The 20,996-nt window shown below is 40.5% G+C and overlaps 1 protein-coding gene across 9 annotated transcripts in view; it reads left to right on the top strand.

Annotated features, from left to right (window-relative positions):
- Positions 1–13,175, top strand: part of LOC123515019 (importin subunit alpha-9-like) — a 14,906-nt gene extending 1,731 nt beyond the window's left edge. The window contains exons 1-11 of one of the 9 annotated variants that reach the window (XM_045273381.1): positions 5,743–6,029; positions 6,189–6,387; positions 7,187–7,305; positions 8,371–8,546; positions 10,103–10,268; positions 10,541–10,683; positions 10,881–11,062; positions 11,254–11,437; positions 11,578–11,658; positions 12,181–12,313; positions 12,674–13,175. In XM_045273381.1, the coding sequence (XP_045129316.1) occupies positions 8,406–8,546; positions 10,103–10,268; positions 10,541–10,683; positions 10,881–11,062; positions 11,254–11,437; positions 11,578–11,658; positions 12,181–12,313; positions 12,674–12,798 (1,155 nt within the window). In that variant the 5' untranslated portion in view covers positions 5,743–6,029; positions 6,189–6,387; positions 7,187–7,305; positions 8,371–8,405 and the 3' untranslated portion in view covers positions 12,799–13,175. The other 8 variants (XM_045273385.1, XM_045273382.1, XM_045273387.1 and 5 more) reach the window with 8 other exon arrangements.
- Positions 13,176–20,996: the final 7,821 nt, after the last annotated feature.

Genomic DNA, 20,996 nt, shown 5'->3' with positions numbered 1-20,996 from the left:
GCCACATCTACTAGGCTATCTGACATGTCTTTATCCGTACAATATCTTGTCTATCGCTATGAAATATCATCAACATTCAATCACTAATGTGTGTCATATTTAATTTTCAACTGCATAACTAATGGATCATGAAAAGAAAAAAGTTTTATATTAATTATTCATGATTTATTGAGTAGCAGACTATCGCGATCAGAGCTGGCTACGCGAGTGGATGACGTCACAGAAACAGCGATTCAGAAGATTTACCAGTAGGGCTGTGAGTTCAAGACTCTCTTGCGTCTACCTGTCTCTCGTTATTGGTGGCGTTGGTGGTGGTGATGGCGAAAGGCTTTCGTTAACGTACTTGAAATAAATAAACCCGCAGGTGGTGAAGATATACACCATTCTTTGAGAGAGAGAGAGAGAGAGAGAGAGAGAGAGAGAGAGAGAGAGAGAGAGAGAGAGAACAATTAACGCGAAACAAGCATTATCGGTGGCATTATCATGATCTAGTATTCACAAAGCCCTTTGAAGTATGTAAACTCCATCCTCAAGATGTTCCTGGCGAGATGCGGCTCCGTATCAGGGAGGACAGGGATGTACCTACTTTAGGAGACTCATGGTGAGGTGTGTAGATGTCGATGCTGTGGGGATGATGTGACATGAAAACTGTCTGTCTGTCTGTCTGTCTGTCTGTTAGATTCATCATCCTCCCTGGGGGAGTGACGCGGACCTTTGCTACCTCATTGGTGGCCCGCAAGTGAATTTCAGTCTCGTGATGATATCAGTGCTGGTTGCGGTGTTCCTAGCTCTGTCCAGCGTAGTCTCTCTCACAAACAAGTTGCGTGTGAGATATACCGCCTCCGGGAAGCGCTCTGCTACTGACTGCATGGGAAAATGCTTTGGACCTCAAGCCCTCCAGGGGCTCATTCTGGGCCTACCCTTGAGTCGTTAAGCGAATACAGGGCGTCATCGCACGTTTGTCAAAGGCGTCTATTTCGACATCGTTAGCGTAGCATACGTTGTCGCAAGCCAAAGAAAAAAGAAAAAACTTTTGGTTTCCATTTTCTTTGGTACGTCGTACGTCATCGTCATGGGTGTCGTACGATGAGGTACGTCATCGTACGAAGGATATACGTCATCGTACGTCTAGGATCCGATATCGTACGTCCTTCGTTTTGCGTGTCCTTGTACCGAAATGCTCCCAATGGTTACGACAGTCGTATGCAATCGCAGAAAATTGGCCTATACGACCGTCGGGGGCGTCGTAATAAAAAAAAAAAAAAAAAAAACAGCGTGATCCCAGCATTATAACAGCACACACACACACACACACACATACAAAATCGAGCAGGACACACGCATGTGAGCAGCTCGCAGAGATTACTACAAAAGGAGTTGGACTCAGGCCTAGACGTATGTACAGGGAGAGAGGGAGCCATAGGTCCTCCTATCTCCAAATTAAATAAGTGTTAAATCACATGTAAGGAATGAATAACGAGAGAGAGAGAGAGAGAGAGAGAGAGAGAGAGAGAGAGAGAGAGAGAGAGAGAGAGATGGAACCAAGTAACGCTGCCAGGCGTATGGTCGAATCAAAACACACGCTCATAGATAAATAACCAACGCTTTATAGAAACCTCTATTGGGTTAAGGAAACTGACTGATGATACTATGGGAAAGGAATTCTCGGGTTTCAGGGATGAACGAGCTAATATATGTAGAAAGAGAATTAAGATATATGAAGGAGGTGATGTCCAGTCTCATGAACAAACAAGACCGACTGATAAAGGAGAACACAGCCCTGAAATTGAGAGTAGCTGAATATGAGAAAGTCAGTGCAATAAACCAGGAATCGAAAGAAGAGATTCATGAAATAAGGAAGCAAAATGACATTCTAAAAACCACATGCCAAAATTATGAAAGTTCTTTAAAGAGCTTGCAGGCTAAAGTGCAGGGCGGGATTACAGACAGGGCAGAAGGTGGTCTAGGTGATAACAAGTTGAAAGAACTAAGAAATGAATGGAAACAAGAGCAAGAAGAGGAAAAAGTCAAATTTTCAGAAGTGGTAAAGAGACAAATTCAGGAGAACACGAAAGTCGCTGTTATAGAAGTTGTCAAGGAGAAGGAAGATTTGGTACAGGATGCAGTGGACAAGAAAAAAAGTTTCGTGATTTATGGGATGAGGGGAAAGAAAAATCCAAATAAATTCACGAGAGAACGTGAAGAAAGGGAAATTATCAAAATTGTTATCAAACGAGTACAAGCCAGCACACAAGTATTTGACGAGGAGGTGGAGGAAGTGATTAGGCTGGGAGGATACAGTGAAGGAGGTAGGAGACCAATGAAGGTGAGAATGAGATCTCAAGTAGAGGAAATTATGGCTAGAAAAGGGAAGCTGGCCAATGATGTTGATCACAAGGAAATATGGATAAAAAGAGATATGAACTTAGAGGAAAGGGAAAAGGAGAAAGTGCTAGGAAGTGAAGCTAAGGAAAAAAAAGAGAAAAGGACATGTCATCTTTAAAGAGGAGGGATATAATACCTGGAAGAGGAACAGGAAAGATAAAGGGGGAGGAGGAGTGCTAATAATGGTTCATGATAATATACTGTATGTGTGGAGGATGTGCAATATGGTGAGGACAAAGTGAAAGTAATGGGAGTAACAATCAGAACAGAAAATTTGAAGAAAAGAAAAAATTATAGTTACATATGTTCCATCAAAGACTAATACATGGGGATCAGAAGAGCATAAAAATATGCAAAGAGAGACAATAAAGTGCCTAGATAACATGATAAGAAGAGATAGAAGAATACTCTTAGTTGGAGACTTTAACTGTAAAAAAATAAACTGGAGAGAGATGGAAGTAATGGATAATGCTGGGCAGTGGAGAGAGAAAGTGTTACAGTTGACTATGGTTAATACAATGGACCAGTGGGTGGAGGAGGCAACAAGGTATAGGGGGGAAGAAGAACCATCATTGCTTGACCTAGTTTTCACAAAGAAACCAGAATCCCCTCCAATCATACAATACCTTAGTCCAATGGGGAAAAGTGATCATGTGACATTATAGATGCAAATGCAGGAGGAAGATGAGATAAGTTACAGAGAGGATTATAAAGGAGAGAGATAAGTTGGAAGTCAGAAAAGCAATGGGACCATATGGTGTATCAGGCTGGGTGTTAAAAGAATGTAAAGAGCAATTACTGGATCCAATTTGGGAAATAATTACAAGTTCAATAAATGAAGAGAAAGTTCCACTCGAGTGGAAGAGAGCCAACGTAATACCGATATTTAAAGGAGGAAGGGCAACTCAACCACTAAACTACAGACCAGTGTCATTTACAAGTGTCGTAGGAAAGTTATGTGAAATAATTATCAAGGAAAAATGGGTTAAATTTTTAGAAGAGGAGCAAGTCATATCAAACAGACAATTTGGGTTCAGGACAGGGCGGTCATGTGTATCAAACTTATTAAGCTTCTACTCGAGAGTAATTGCAAGACTTGAAAACAGAGGTGGATGGGTAGACACAGTATACAACAAGGCAACTAGGTAAAAACACACATGGAGGCGGTGGCGTAGTGGATAAGGTGGTGAGCGTGGGATCGGGATGACGACCACGCGAAGGTTCGAATCCCACCACGTACAGCCTTAAACAATGCCATTTGTCGAGTGGTTTAAAGTTACCTACTTGTCACCATGATACCCAGGTTCTAGGTGGTTACAACTATATGGGCCCTAATGTGGGATCCACTATTTATAAAATTGCTTGCCCCAGTAATGGGCGGAAGCTGAACAACGCTTGTTACACACTCAAGTGAGCCTACAGGCACTATAGGCCTAAAAAAAAAAAAAAAAAAAAAAAAAAAAAAAACTTAAGGCGAGGTAAATGGGCTATCCACTTTAAGACGGGTTCATACGTGTCAATATGCAATTGAAATTGCAAGTCGCTAGAAGTATCGACTGAGTCCTCCTAGCCGGAACACGTTCAAACATAGCGACTGGGAAGTATCAGCTGGTTGGCGGGAAGTACATGTAAACAAACAGCTACCCAACAATGTCTTCTGGGCACGATGACGATTGCGATCAAATTAATATCATCACAAGTATTCATCCTCACCTCCAACAACACCATGCTCAGAGGGAAGCAATCATCGGAGAGTAGCTGCTATCTCATCGAAGGTATATTTGCGTATGCTTTTTTGCTGTAGAATTCAATTTTAGGGTTCCAGATGTGCTCTTTTTTCCTTCACCAACTCCAAAATCTTGTTCTCTACATCAACACCACTTACGTACATTTTCAAACTCTCAATGACGTCACAACGTAAACAAAGTCACAAATCGACTGAACAAGACCAACATGTTGGTCTTGTTTTGCGACTGTTTTTTCCAGTTGCAAATTGACACGTATGAACTATAAAAATACGTAGTCCCTGTTCACCTAACAGTAACAGCAAGTAGGTAAGAGATGTAATTCGAGGGATTATGGTCTTGCTTCCCCGGTATATGGAGTGTTAAGTGGTCTAAGTTCTACCCAAAGATCGGTCTTTGAACTTTGCTGAGCTCGCTCTGTAATGAAGAAGGCCGGCTGGGTGACCAGCAGACGACCGTGAAGCACACACACACACACACACACACGGGGCAACACGAGCATAAAGCCCAAGCCCTGTAAAACTACAACTATGTAAATACACACTGCGTAGTGTAGTAGTTAGCACGCTCGACTCACAATCGAGAGGGTCCGGGTTTGAGTCCCGGAAAGCGGCGAGGCAAATGGGCAAGCCTCTTAATGTGCAGCCCCTGTTCACCTAGTAGTAAATAGGTATGGGATGTAACTCGAGGGGTTGTGGCCTCGCTTTCCCGGTGTGTGGAGTGTGTTGTGGTCTCAGTCCTACCCGAAGATCGGTCTATGAGCTCTGAGCTCGCTCCGTAATGGGAAAGACTGGCTGGGTGGTACCTATATTAATCAAGGAAGAGCTGTGCTCCATACTTCATAAAAAAAAACAAGTCTGAGCAATAAATATATTTTCTTTCACACACACACACACACACACACACCGCGTAGTGTAGTGGTTAGCACGCTCGACTCACAATCGAGAGGGCCGAGTTCGAATCCCGGTAAGCGGCGAGGCAAATGGGCAAGTCTCTTAATGTGTGGCCCCTGTTCACCTAGCAGTAAATAGGTACGGGATGTAACTCGAGGGGTTGTGGCCTCGCTTTCCCGGTGTGTGGAGTGTGTTATGGTCTCAGTCCTACCCGAAGATCGGTCTGTATGAGCTCTGAGCTCGCTTCGTAGTGGGGTAGCCGACTGGGTGACCAGCAGACGACCGAGGTGAATCACACACTGCATACCCGAAGATCGGTCTATGAGCTCTGAGCTGGGTGATCAGCAGATACGAGATGACCGTGAAAAAAAACACACACACACACACACAATGATTGATATATGACTCATAAAATATAAGCTTTCTTTTGTCTACTTCAACAAAGCCCGTAGTTTTTAACATTTACTGATGCCCGGACCATTTGAACCACGGTACCACTTTTCAATCAAAAACATGGTTAGGTTAGGTTGAATTAGCTTAGAATAACATGAATTTAGTTCATTACCTATTTTGGTTTTTAATACCTCGATTGTGTATATCCCGATTTGAAAAGACGTATTTTGCTCAGAACTTAAATATAATTAGCATAAAATCCCCATAGAAAAGCCGGAAACGATAAGTAAACATAACACAAGAGATGTACCGTTGTAAAGGCGAATCGCTACACAAGTTGGACCAACAGGAGAATACACAGGAAATGTAAAGTAAGTGTGAAACGACAAATAATGAGGGGAAGAAAAAAGGCACTTCCAGGAGACTACTGCAGAGAATATACCAAGGATCGACGACAACCACGCCGTTCCTTGACCTCTCAATACTCCCCGTGTCTCACTCCCCTGGTGAAGGAACATCGAGGAGAACGTAGATCACTTTGTGCTACAGTGTGGAACCACCACAGCTGACTCAGTGACGTCATCCGGTCGTGTAAACAACTCTATATCTTCGAGTGAGTGTACACGTGTGGCAGAATTTGATCTTGGATTGTATGTTTCATGTGCCTTAATATTAATTTCTTATTGTTAGTATGGGCAAAGCTAGACCTTGTGCAGTGTATAGATGTACGCCTGCCAAGTCTAGTAATTTTAAATATTATAAATTCCCCAAGAACAAGACCATCGTAAGACTGGCTCCAAAAATGCTCACGCTTCCACTCTAATCGAGGCCTACTGTGCAGACTGCTTCTTGCCCCGAACGTCAACACCAATTTTTCATCCCGCCAAGGCTGATCACAAACAGATCCGCAACCACCAGCCGTTGTGTGAGCTCTGGCTGCCTCTGAGGGCATTACAGATCATTGACATTAGGTAAGACTGGTACTTCACACCAGGGACGGTTTTTGCTATGGACGGTTTGCACGACCGTACAGGGCTCAGTCTATTTTAGGGGCACGGGCACCACCCCCCATAAAAACATCATTTTTCTACACTAATACCGCTAATTTCCACGTCAAATTAGAGTGGTCGCTGGGACGTCCCTACTATCACGTCAACTTGCTGCAGAGTCATGTATACAGGTTGTGTGTCAGAAGAAAAGGCAAAGGGGAGGGGGTGACGGGATCAACTTGCGCCTGTGAATCTCACAGTCTAACTCTCAGAAGAATAGCAAGGGGGAGAGAGGGGCTACAGTCTGAGCACTTATTCAGATTATTAATCATTAGTAGTATTTTGTATTTATTAATTTCCTCTTATTAATTTGTATTTGTGTGATGAAGGACTTGTGTGATTTACACTGGTGTTTACACACTATATTTCACTTATTTATCTTCCTGTAAAATTGTGTAATGAAGGATTTGTGCAATTTACACTGGTGTTTATATTATATACTACTTAATTTTTCTATTTTATTATTTTTTTATTTCTTGTTAAGTTTTTTGTATTTAATATTATTTGTAATAAAATAATGTAAATAATAAAATTCTTGTGTTTTTGTGTTGGTGAGGTTCAGCAGTGGATTTGGGTTTGGGGGGTGGGCAGTGTCTGGAAGATTCTCAGAAAGTGTGTATAAATTTAAGAAAAAAGTTGTACAAAATTAGATATAGAGATCTATCACTATGAACCCCGCTTGAACTTTGTAATATACAACCAGGTAAATACTTACACTCAGCCTGGTCAGAGGAGACAGCAACTGTGAAGTTAAGTGTTTGCCAGGGTGCCTACTACTAGAAAGAGAGACAGGAAGGGGGCAGGTTGTCACTGGCTCATCCATTGGTCTTCAGGACTGAGGTGATTGAAACTGTTCATTTTATGTCTCATTAGATAGTGAAACAATATATATGGGCTGTCTGTAGATTATTTTGGTACGTAACATAATATAGATGTTAAAGCAATATCTTTTTCATAGTGTAGTCCTTTTGGTTATGATTACTTTCATGCCTGAACTAGCCCAGCAAATTTATGAGTAATCTTTATGCAAAAAAAAAAAAAAATGATAATAATAATGAATAAATAAATAAAATAAATAAATAGATAAAATAAAATAAAATAAATAAGTAAAAAAAATGCATATTTTTGCTGGTGGGAAACCCAGGAAGGCAAAGACCCCAGTTAGGAGGTTTCTTCACCTGGTTTCCTTGCCTGGTGGGCTTCCCAATCCCAAACCCAGACAGTGAGAAAGAATCCACTGAAGCCACACACTGCTGATTCACCAGCCTAAAAATAATGATGCAAAAAATAATAAAATATAACGTGACAAATGGGTTGAGTGGTGGTTCAGAAAGCTCCACATTTCAAGCATGTATATAAATTATATACTGTCATTTGCTGTAGTTCCAGCAAATGACATGAGCTTTCCTCAACACAAAAATTGCATATAATGTTCCCCTCCTACAAAACATTGAAAATTTTCTTATGAATTATATTCTAACAAATACAGTAAGTGATTGTTATGGAAGATCTTAATTTGTTCCCTATCAAATGGAATCTAGATTGGACTCTCCTCACCCCCCCTTAGCTATGCCATTGACTAGACAACACCACTACAGAATACCCAATACTTGATGCAGTTACGAGTTAAGGAAAAAATTTTTTATCCTTAGATATGTTCCTTTTTTAAATTTCTTACCAGCATCTGTTGTGTTACTTTAAAATTAAGATGCTTTCAAACCTGCCCTTCACTATCTAAATGAAGCCTTGTTTGAACACCCATGAAATGTACATACTTTGTTGTTTACTTCTCAGCTTAGCTTATTTAGATCTATTTCTATTCTGGTGCTACATAATTAATAATAGAGTTACTGCCTTGAATTTTATGCATTATTAATGTGTACAGTATTTCTTTCTTTTGTTCAGGAGTTGTGAGCCTTGCATCAAGAGTAGAACAAAGAATGGAATTTCGCAACGAAGGCAATGTAAGCTTTATCCGCCTTAAGACCAGGGACAGCTGCCATGCATTGAGGCTAAAGAAGCGGAGTTTGGCAGTGAATGTACGTCGACAGCGACTGGAGGAGGTGGTAAAAAAACTGAAGGCAAGCAAGTTCACAATTTGAATTTGAATGTGTAATGGAGTGAAGAATTGGAAGTGAATGGTGGAGCTAAGTACGAATATCGGTGATTTGAAAACAGGTTAGCTGCCCATCCCCTTCCCTTTTTTTTTTTTTTTTTTTCAAAAGAATGTATTCATAGGAGACGAGTCATTCTCCACCAATATTTTTCCCGAGGGTTACTCAAAATTCTTCTTTCAGCTCACTCTTTCATTGTCATAGGTTTGTTGTATAATTTCCCCATTGCCTAATTTTTTTTTTTTTTTTTTTTTTAGTTATATATAAAATTCACTTCCTTAGATTGCATGAAGGTCTGCTTATGAAACTTGCAGTGAAGTACATTTTAATCTCAGAATCTAGATTAAAGTATGTTCTTAAGTATTTAATATTTTTCTTTGGGCATTCTCTGTATAAAGATATTGGAGTATTTGGGAACCAAATCTCTTTTCCCCATTGAAATTTTATTATATCAGGTACAAAATCCACCAAACAAAACAGACTCAGGAAGCTAACTGTTGTTAATTAACCTTTGCCTCTTCCTCCATTTACTAAGTATATTTTTTTGTTGCCATTTTTTCTCTATCCTTCCCTTTAGTAATAATTAAACAATCCCTTCTTCAGCAATGATTTTCCTTAATTTTCTTTTTAAATTGTTGACACTTTTAGTAGTTTGATACTTTTAAAAAGCATGATGATCTTTGCATGGTATTTTCAATACACAGCATCATTGGAAGATATTAGTTGAATTACACTTTGAGAAATCCTTTTAATAGTTTAAGGACCACTTCTGGAGCAACTGCATAATTATATGAAAGAGATAGGGCCTCCAGCACTGGCACACCCAGTAGGTTGGCTTTCCTAGTTCTAAATCCCCACCTTCAGTTTGAGAAGAAATGGCAGAGACTGTGTGACCTACCCATTTGTTCACTCTGTCCTAAGAAGAGGATTTGTTACAAGGATACATGGGAGAAATGAGAACAGTATGCAAACTGTTCATCAGTGAATCTTAATTTATAATGTATGTTAGGACTTGATATCTACCTATCATGGCATCAAAACCTCAAAAGGCCAAGGAAATGTATGAATGTTTTGCTGCTTGTTAAGATAAAGTTTTATATATATATATATATATATATATATATATATATATATATATATATATATATATATATATATATATATATATATACTATGTGGGCTTTTCACGGTAATTTATGGTCTAGGGTACCTCCTATCTCAAAGCCCACCCGCCCGAATGAGGAAGCCCAGCCTACACTCGGACCGTGGACAGGATTCGAACCCATGCGCTTAGAGACCCCTCAGACCCCAAAGCGCATGGTTCCACTGTACCCAAAAGCTTTGGATAGTTTAGTGTTATGAGCTTGTAGTGTTTCTTGAGTAGATCTTTTACTGTCACTCAGAGGAAATAAAACTTCGGGAAATAAGAACTGTGTACCTTTACTAGGAGTTAAATGAATAGGTTATTACTTTTTTATTATTTTGAGTATTTGTCTTAGTAAGAATCTTTCATTCTGTTTTAGGCTCCCACAACAGAAGAGTTTACTCAATTATGTCTCCATCTTAAGAAGCACAAGGATCTACATGTCTTGCAAAAGTTGCGTCATGCTCTTAGCAGCAGTGAGGAGAATATTACTGTTTTCCTTAACTGCCAGGGTGCCTTGTACTCCTTGGTTACCTGTTTAACAGGTAAGTGGTTTTGTCTGCAACTACCTTTTGAATATTTATATGCACCAGTCTTGTCCTCCTGTGAAAACTTGCTCTTTAAATGTGGCATCTCCAGACATCCTTTTTTATAGCAATATATTTTTGCATTGTGTTAACAGTTTATCAGTATATTCTTATTACAGTGGAATCTTTAAAGGTCAGGGCCACCATAGGTGTTGCTATCCTTATGTAACCTTGAATCATTGTAAGTATGTACTGCTTTGCAACAAAAGAGGTCAAATCTAAATTTTCAGGACAGGATGGTGTTCTCCAGAGGGAAGCTGCATGCATCCTGGTTAACTTGGCTCTAGGTAATGAAAAGCATTGTGTTGAGGTTTGCAAGCAAGTGGGTGTCTATTTGGTCCTTCATTTAGCAAACAGTAATCCAGACTTGCAGGTGAGTGAATTGTCATCATCATCAATCTACATGAAATATATTGTAACCTAGATAAGGAAAGTACATTCCATGGGCCAAACTACGGTAGACCTGTAGAATATTTTTTTTAATATCCCATGAAATGCATCTGTGCTTACAGATGTTTAAATTGACTTATGGAATGATCTAGCAGTAGTGATAACTGATCTTTATTTTAGGACCCTTGTGCTTGGTGCATTGGTAACCTGTGTGGGGGTAATGCTAAAGTGTGCAAGCTGCTGGCATCACAAGGGATGGAGGAAGCCCTTGTGAAGACCCTTGCATCCCATGCACCTCATGTCATTCAGTCTGCAGCCTATGCCCTTACCCAGTACCTTGCTACACTCCAAGAAAGAATAAGGTACGATGGAGAGTGTGCTGATTATTTTTTCATCTTAGCTATATTAGTGCCAAATGGAAAGCACTTGTGGATGCACAAATGTGACAGGGCCTTGAAAACCCTTGCAGGAGAGTTTCCATCATTTGGTGTGATCAAGTGAGGGGAAAGAGGAACATAACCTGTGCATTGATTTTAATCCCTCTCTTCATCAGACCAATGTCAGGAGCCTCATTGGTGCGACATCTTGTTGATGCTTTAAGTACTACTGGAGGACTGCCTGAAGTTGGCTGGTGTTTGTTTATGCTTTCAACAGATCAGGAAGTATGTCATTTGCTGTTGGATCAAGGTATAATAGGAGCAGCTTTTAATATTCTGGAGAAACTGGTCAATGAACAGGCAAGTAATTGAATATATGGTGTATTTTCTTGAAATAATCGTAGGAAGCAGGTTGTCATAATTCAAAGAACATAGGTTTTTTTTTATGCTGTCATTATGTATTTAACTTAATGATATACCTGTGTCTGTACTATTTTCAGAACCTCAATGTTGCTGCAGTTACACCTATCATGAGGGTATTAATGAACTGTGCTGCATCTGTGCATGGAACAGCTGTTGAGGTAAGACGGCAGATTTTAAAAGGCTTTGAAGGAAATGTATGCCCAAAGAAACATATCCTTGGGACACTAGACTAGTAGGAGGTTTTGAATTAGTGTTATTCAGTCTGCCAGTGTGTACCCACATGTATCTTTGCATCTTTCTTTATTAAAAAATTACATGTATACAGGTAGAAAATTTATAGCTGTTCTAGATGTTAAGGATGAGCTGCTGCTTGGCTGCTGTTATGCTAGCCAAGAAGGATATGACACTCAATCATCTACCAGTGACACTACTCCAAACTTGATTTATAACTTCCAATATTTGGTAGTGTCTGACTCAGCGTTCTTGTTCTCTTTTATGCTCGTACATATTATTTATTTGTCTTGAAATCTAGCCTACATATTACTATTTATTTGCCTTGAAATCTAGCCTTCTTTGGTTTCTCAAAACCATGCTTTCTACTTTTATCATCCATTTATCTTTCATCGTTCTTCCATCACCATGAGCAAAGTGATTCCTTATAATGAAACAACTCGTTTCAGATATGTTATCGCAATGAACAGTTTGTACAAGTGACAAGAGCTCTGCTTTATTCTTCCACTCCTCACCTACAGACAGAAACTGTACACTTTCTTGCAAATGTTTTGAATGCTGCATCAGCTGAATCACTGACAGGTAAGAAAAATGATACAGTAAATCCTCAATAAGAAAATCTATGTACAATGGTGACAATAAGCATATGTTCCAAAGTAGCGTTTATTATGATAAATGTGCATCTTGGTGACTGAAGAACCTATGGTAAAATATTGATTTGTTCCAGGGAACCAGTAAGTATTATAAAAAAGAAAAAAAAAAAATCCTCTTCAAAAAGAGCACATTTGCACTATTACATTTGAAATAACACAACAGATATATACGTTATTCTCCTGAATTTTGTGCTTAGTTCTAAATTCTTACCATCCTGATTTTCATACATTGACAAGGTATACTTTGACTATAGCATTGAGTAAGATAATGTTCCCTTCACTTGATCAGGGCAGTGTGTTGTGGAGGACTTGAGCTTGCGGCCACGGCTGGAGCCTGCATTGCGTCGAGCCCTAGCTGCGCATTTCACACTCCACCAGCCTGAGCCACAAGTCTCTTTCTCTGGAGTGTTGTGATGACCTGCTCACTTGTCTATTTTTATATGTATGTTGCTATCATAAAAGAAAAAAAAATACTATATGATATTCTTTGATGGTAAGAGGTGGAATCTGAGTCCACTGCTGTTTACCTATAATACTGCATTGAGGACTGATTAAAAAAAAGTTGAGACAGTGAGTTGAGAAGTATGAAAGTGTGTGAACAGGAGTTAGAGCAAGGTTAGATTGAGGGAGACAGCAAGTGCCTATCCTGTCATACAAAAAAAGGTGAAGCCATTGGGCAGAGCATATGAGGCTGTGTTAAGCAATGGGAATTTGCCACTTTTCTTTTTCCATACAAGATGAAAACTAAGTAAGAACTGATTGTTTGACTTCAGTAAACTACATTATAGTTTCCTAAATATGTCATGTAGACCCATATTAATGGTGTTAATGCCAAATAGCCACAACATTGAAAGGAATACACCAGACATTTCTGGGAGAAATTATGGTAAAAAAGATTGCATTTTCTTGATTATTGCATAACAAGGAACAAACATTGAAGAAAATTTTCAGTGATAAGATGCTTTTTCAATGCACAGTGACATGAAATCACATATTCTAAATAGATGCTGGAGAGAGAGAGAGAAAGAGATTATTTGAGATCATCTGTGTTAAGTGCAAGGATTCTACAGTATAAGGATATACGGGTTCAATGAGTGGGCTGGAGGAATTGATTAGGGAGCTTAGCTTCGAACAGATGGCGTGCGGGTCACAAGTAGTAAGGGGGTGATGGATGGGGGGTCCATTAGTGGGGGAGAATGAGCGCCATTACAAGATTCAAACAGTCAGTCAGTCACGGGAAGGAGCGCAAGGCACATCAGCCATCGCTTGCCTCTGCATGGGCCTCACCACACTCAGTGCTCACTTGCATCACCTACGTCTGTCTCGTGACCCCTTCTGCCCTTGGTGTAGGACTGCCCCTGAGGCCATGGAACATTTCCTGCTTCAATGCCCACACTTTCACTCGACATACTGCACTACGCTCCCGGCTCTCCGCCCTGGCCATCACAACACTCGACCTGCTCACCCTCCTGGCGGCCTCAGGCGTCCACCCCTCCTGGCAACCTGCTATCCTTCACATTACTTGTGCCTTCTTGAGAAGGACCGGCCAGCTACCATGCCTGTGATGCCCACACAGAACTACCCCAGGGCTCATAAGGATCCAAAAGGGGCCACGAAGATCTATGGATCCTTATGAGCCCTGGGGTAGTCCTGTGTGGGTATCACAGGTGTGGTAGCTGGCCGGTCTTCCTCAAGAAGGCACAAGTAAGGCAAAGGACAGCAGATTGCCAGGATGGATGGGCATGTCCAGTGTTATGATGGCCAGGGCAGAGAGCCGGGAGCGTAATGCAGTATGTTGAGAGTGGAAGCGTGGGCATTGAAGCAGGAAATGTTCCATGGCATCAGGGGTAGTCCTACACCAAGGGCAGAAGGGGTCACGAGACAGACGTAGGTGGTGCAAGTGAGAGTATGGTGTGGCCCAGGCAGAGGCAGGCAGAAAACACAAATATACATACAGGCAATCCCCGCTTAACGTAGTGGTTACGTTCCTAAAATACCCTTCGTTAAGTGAAACATCGTTAAGCGAACCGATTATAACAAGTTTAACCCCCGACTTAACTTCCATTGAGAGTAAACAAAGCGAGAGTGCATCATAGTACAGTGAAAGGTTTAATGAAAGTAAAAATTATGAAATTAAACATTTAGGCATTTTAATTTAAATCATTATAATGTACAGGCACCCCCCGTTTAATGAAGGTTCACACAAAAAAATTTGGCTACAACGAAAGTTTCATTTTACTGCCATCTGATCGTGTAACGAACCCCAAACTCACTTTTACGAAGTTTCATCCAGGTAATTTTTTCCAAGTTTGAAAGCCCTGCCGTATCACGCAAGCCAACAGGCTTTTGAATACACCAGAAGCTGCTGATACTAAGGCCTGCCTCAGGATAAAATCCTGGGACACCTGTAGAATCAAGATCAAGATCAAGCCTCTCGTGGACAACACACGCACCACTCACTCCCCCTATTCAAAACATAACAGCGTCGTCTTCCCTCGCTCAACTTACCACCAAAACACCCTTCAATGTGGCCTAGCTTTCCTATGAAGACCAGGAAGTCTCTTACTCTCGAAGTGAAGCTGAATATTATTTACAGACACGAGAGAGGTGAGAAAACTATAGCATTGCTCGCCACCATCTTGACTCCATCTACTGTCTATTATTTTCAAGTCAGCAGACTCTATTAAGAAGGCTGGTGAGATTATATCTTCCTTGCAAGATAAAAGAACCACCTGAACTCGTGACTCTACAATGGATAAAATGGAAAGCCTTGTGGAAATGTGCGCCCTTTGTTTACATTCCACAGGTTGCCGGTTAGTGTCTTTCCTGTTTCACTCTCCCTCCCTTCATAAATTTAAGATCATCAACATTATAAAGCTACGTACATACATACATTGGTGTACATTATAATGACTTAAATTAAACTGCCTAAATGTTTAACTTCATAATTATTACTTGCATTAAACCTTTCACTACCACTACTACTACTACTACTACTACTACTACTACTCGCTTCTAACAGATGGCAGCACTGTCGCTGTCCTCCAAACCACACCACAACTTCCTCTCTGTATATTCCTTGGTTAAGTACAAGATACAAAGAAAAATCAACCCTCAGGCCAACTTTAACTTGATATACAGTTTATTCATCCTTTATCTTTGTGTGCATGTATAGGGGAGACTCAATACTCGAACATCTAAATACTCAAACTTTTCAATAATTGGACGCAAAAGTTTGATTTAATACTAAAAAAAAATATCTTATAGCTGAACGTCCACACATGTGGTTGTAAACAAAGACTCCCTGGCATCCCCGTTCCCCCTCCACAAGTTGTAGCTTGTGCTGCCGCTGTCATCAGAATGATTGATTGACTGATACATTTATTGTTACATTAATAATAAAATACAACAAAGGAGGAGGATGGACCTTGCCACCCACCCCCTGGGCAATGACATGAGGTTAAACTATCAAAAATATATAAATAGTATACATAACAAGAATACAAGTACTTAAGTAAATAAATACAGATATTGCACACCTTATTGTATAAATATCCTACAGTCTTGGAACAAACAGGATATTCCTTGAGAATATCCTTGAGAGTGGTTAAGAGTCTAGGAGATGGTCAATGAGACTATACAAGTCATGTTGACATTGCAGCCTAAATTTTGCAATGAGAGGATTTTCCATGATATAATGATTCTATCTGTAGTTTTCTCCATAAGACCAAAGGCTTATTAGTGGTGAAAATATCTAGTAATCAAATGGCTGCACAGTTGGCCGTATACAAAGCTGTCATATCCATTCTCGCAGCCGCTACTGTACCATTCTGATACCGTATTACTGGTTATACCGGTATTACCGTAATACTACTGATATACCGATGCCGGTGCACATCATTAATCCAGCCGCAATCTTGAGAGGAACAACGTATTCTTCTGCGTTCTGTTGGTAGTTTTTCATTTAGAACTTACGGTGGCACCAAAGAGGCTTATTAGTGGTGAAAATAAAGAATCTGGTGAGAGTGCAAGTGTTAGTGAGCCACAGCCCTTCATTAATGGATTCAAAGGACTCACACCAGGAGAAACTTTACAATTCCTAGCGGGTGGGCTTTGAGATAGGGGGTACCCAAAAAGTATCCCCTTTAACCCATAAATTCCTGTGAAAAGCCAACATGGTATAAAAAAAAAAAGACGTTTTCATAGATGGTGACTCATCCTCTGGTGACCTCCCTCCTTTTCCCCTCCTCTTCTAAGTTATCCATCAGCAGCCTTCACTTACGGTATGTACTACAAATAAAAATTGCATATATACATATATATATATATATATATATATATATATATATATAATATATATATATATATATTGTTACAAATGTGTGTCTGTGTGCGTATGTGTGTTTTGCGCGGGCTGGCTTTTGTGAGTGTTGGCGCGGGGGAGAGAGTCTGCAAGAGAGCACGTGCAAGGCAAGACTGGGGAGACGCACGCTCTGTTATTAAGACGTGCTATCTGTTGTTGTGGTCTGTTGTGCCCGCCCCTGGGAACGCCTGTGAGTGCCTGAGTGCCATGTGTGTGTGTGTGTGTGGAGGCTACCCTGTGATGTACTGTGAACTGAGGACTCAGTAAAGGACGTGAGTAAGCTGGTGTTTCTTTGTCCGGCGGTGCCCGCCATTATCCGCCATTGTGTGCCTCGTGTTGATGTGCTCCTGTGTGCTCCGGACCCAGACAACAAAGCTGATGCAGCCAGTCAAAGCTGATAATCAAGGCTGAGAAGGTAACAGCCCCCTATTTCCATTATATCCTATGGGAAAATTACGTCCGCTTAATGAATTTTCGCTCTACGAACAGCTTTGACACCCCCTATCCTGTTCGTTAAGCGGAGTATTACTGTATGTGTATTGTGATGGGCACCATCTTAATCCCCTTTAATTTATTATTTCATTATATGTGTAGCCTATGCCACCCATCGCGGGCCCCTCGGGCTGTTCTGCTGAGCAGACAACCCACCTCCCTCTTCTTGCTTCTCGTTGCGAGCGGGACTCAGTACCGGCCAGTCTTCAGCGGAGTTAACACGTACGATCTCGGCACAGGAAGAGACACGTGTGGCTGGACTGTGCTTTATAAGTACTCATTAGTCATTGGTCTGGGAGTTGTGCCCTCCCTTGAGTAGCTGGCTTGCTACTGGGTAGACCGTGATTGTTAGAGCAACGGGCTTGTTGCTCTGGGAGAGGTGTAGTAAGTTTGGCTGCATTTCTCGTGCGTTCATTCACTCGGGGTGGAGCGACGCGGAGGGACGTGTTATTGTTTCGTCCTGTTTTTGCTGTTGGTGGTTGTAGTCACCAGTGTGGTTTGGTGGGCGGCTGTGTGCCCCCACCATCTTTTGTATAGTTTCAGTAGTATACTGTATTGTAGTGGTAGTAGCCATGCACACTATTGAATGCTGAGAGGCTTCATGTCGGCCAGTGGTGCGTAGTTGTCGTCCGCCAGACTTGTCTGCGACGAGTATTTGGACTCAGTGTATAGTGGTTGTCACCCGTAGGTGGTGTCTGGGCTTGTGTGTACATCACCGGATGTGCTGTACACATCATATATTGCAGTAGTAGTAGGCTAGGGATGTCAGTCTGACAGGTGTTAGGAAGCACTTGTTGTAGTAGGATAGTATAGTAATATACCGCGCGTGTTGTCACAGTCTGAGTTATCACAGTCTGTGGACAAGGCAGGTGGAGAGGCATTAATACTTCATAGAGAAGTGGGTGGAATTATCCTTGTGGGCGGTTTCTCTAGGGGGTATTAAGGCCTCGCCCTGTTACACATAACATCTACCATTTATAAATTCTACTTGGTTGGGTACAGGAGGAGAAGGAGTTGCTGAGGAGATTCCCTTACAGTGGGGGAAATTATACACTGTTGGCGACCTTGAAAGAACCTGAGGGTTACGGCGGCTGTGAGTTATAGTAGTTGGGACTCTGTGGAGTGTTTTTATAATCCCCACTGTACTGACCGTAACAAAAGTTGGTGATTTTGCTAGAATAACACTTTAGTGAGCTGTAGCAGTTAACCGCAGCCGTGTGGCGTACGTAACAGTATATATATATATATATATATATATATATATATATATATATATATATATATATATATATATATATATATATATATATAATGTGAGAGAATTTGTACTAAGCACCTCTAACTTCCAGTGACTCATATGACATCATAAAAGTAGTGGTACACCGGTGGCCCAATATGCTGCCAAACGTATATATATATATATATATATATATATATATATATATATATATATATATATATATATATATATATATATATATATATATATATATATATATATATATATATATATATATATATATATATATATATATATATATATATATATATATATATATATATATACACACACACACACACGTTTGGCAGCATATTGGGCCACCGGTGTACCACTACTTTTATGATGTCATATGAGTCACTGGAAGTTAGAGGAGCGTAGTACAAATTCTCTCACATTATCGCATTTATGTTCACAAAACAACATTTCTATTATCTTTTTACAAACCTTGCCCCAAAGAAAGGATTGTTTTGTAATGCATAAAGTGACAATCTTACATGGAATACCAATAAATAAAGCAGAGATGAGATGAGCCACAGACGAAGCGGGAGACTCGCGGCGACTCGGTCGCTTCTTCTTGTAACCCTTTTAACCTATGTGTTGTCTTTCCCCATGATATTTGTTTCCACTCTTCTATTGCCTGCTATAATGGATATCATATCTTAGTATTCATATACGCTCATGCCATGAGGATAACCTTGACTCCGTGGCACTGAGTGATAGTGAATTACTAATGATTTAATTAGTAATTCACTATCACTCAGTGACACGGAGTCCAGGTTATCCTCGTGGCATGAGCGCATATGAATACTAAGATATGATATCGATTATAGCAGGCAATAGAAGAGTGATAACATAAACATCATGATGAAAGTAACACGCAAGCATAAGGGTCACAAGAAGAAGAAGAAGCCGCTTCGTCTGTGTCTCATCTTATCTCTGCTTTATTTTTTGGTATTCCATGTAAGATTTCACTTTATGCATTACAAAACAATCCTTTCTTGGGGGTAAGGTTTGTAAAAAGATAATAGAAATGTTATTTTGTGAACATAAATGCATATATAAGACAGTAACACCACCTCCAGAGGTGGTGTTTCCAGCAACCTCAGAGCAACCTGATAGCAACCTTGTCACCGTCGCTCCAAGCGTTCATGGATGCCATTGCGCTGCAAGAGGTTGCTCTGACGATGTTAAAGAATCTTGGATCCAGCTCCAGGAGCGCTAGAGACAGAGGCAGGGAGCCAGCCAATCACAGCGAAACTACCGCGTTCGGTCCCTCACCCGGCAAATTCAAACCCAGAAAATTCGCTAAAACGGATGTGGTTGTACGTTATGCGGACTTTTTGGTCTAGCTTCATATAGTACGTTAAACCGGAAATTCGTTAAATGCACGTTCGTTAAGCGGAGTATTACTGTATATATATATATATATATATATATATATATATATATATATATATATATATATATATATATATATATATATATATATATATAGCTCTGATGTATTATTGCCTTTTTTTTTTTTTTTTTTTTTTTTTTTTTTTTTTTTAGGTCCGGACAAGATTCTTCAGGTGCGTGTTAATAGTTTTGGGTACGGTACCGGAGGTGCGGAGGAACGGTACCAGACTGAGGGAAAAATTTTTAGGTGCGGAAGTACAGGTACGAACTACCTGCAATTTCGAGGTCCGCAAGCACGGTACCGGACTACCCGGTATGGCAACATAGTGATGGAGTATTTTGGGGAAATACGCTAAAATACGTGGGGTATTTAAACTTTAAGGGGCCCCTGCCACGCCCACCGCAGCCCGGGGCATCCCCCCTCCCCACTCTCGATCTGATAATAATGATGATAATAAGCACGGAAAAAGCTATGGAAAGTGGTTTCTTTGGTAAGGAAAGGTGGGCACTGGCAACTCAGCACTTTGGCGTACACAGGAACACACCCTCTCCCCTTCCATTTCAGTCAGTGCTGCCTGATTGAGGGAATTTTCCCTAGTTTTGGGGAAATCATGATGTTGATGGGGAAATGGGGAATTCATGCCCATTTTTGGGGAATTTTCATATGCGACTTCGGATTTACTAGAAAAAATAGGGATTTTTCATTGTGGAGCAGCATTTTCTCTTAATTTGGTAATTCTTCAACATCAATATAAATAATATAATACATAATAACTTTAACGGATGTATCTACGGAAATATAATAATTTCAAGATGAAGAGGTAGTCACTAGTAGGAAACGGACAAGTGATAACAGAGTGGAAGTGTGTGGACGCGTCCAGTTCGCGTCCGCGACACATACGTATTACGTAGTGATAGGCTGACAGCTGTGCCTGTGACTGTGAGTTACTCCCTGCCATCTACGCCACGGGCCACACGACACACCGACTTTAACTCCTTACAGTGGTATGTTTATTTCTTTCTAATAGTCTGATATTTGCGATAGAGTTTGGATATTTATAAGATTAACCGAGTACT

Source organism: Portunus trituberculatus, chromosome 38, assembly GCF_017591435.1.
Source record: "Portunus trituberculatus isolate SZX2019 chromosome 38, ASM1759143v1, whole genome shotgun sequence".
Lineage (NCBI taxonomy): Eukaryota > Metazoa > Arthropoda > Malacostraca > Decapoda > Portunidae > Portunus > Portunus trituberculatus.
This window is presented reverse-complemented; position numbering and strand designations above follow the sequence as displayed.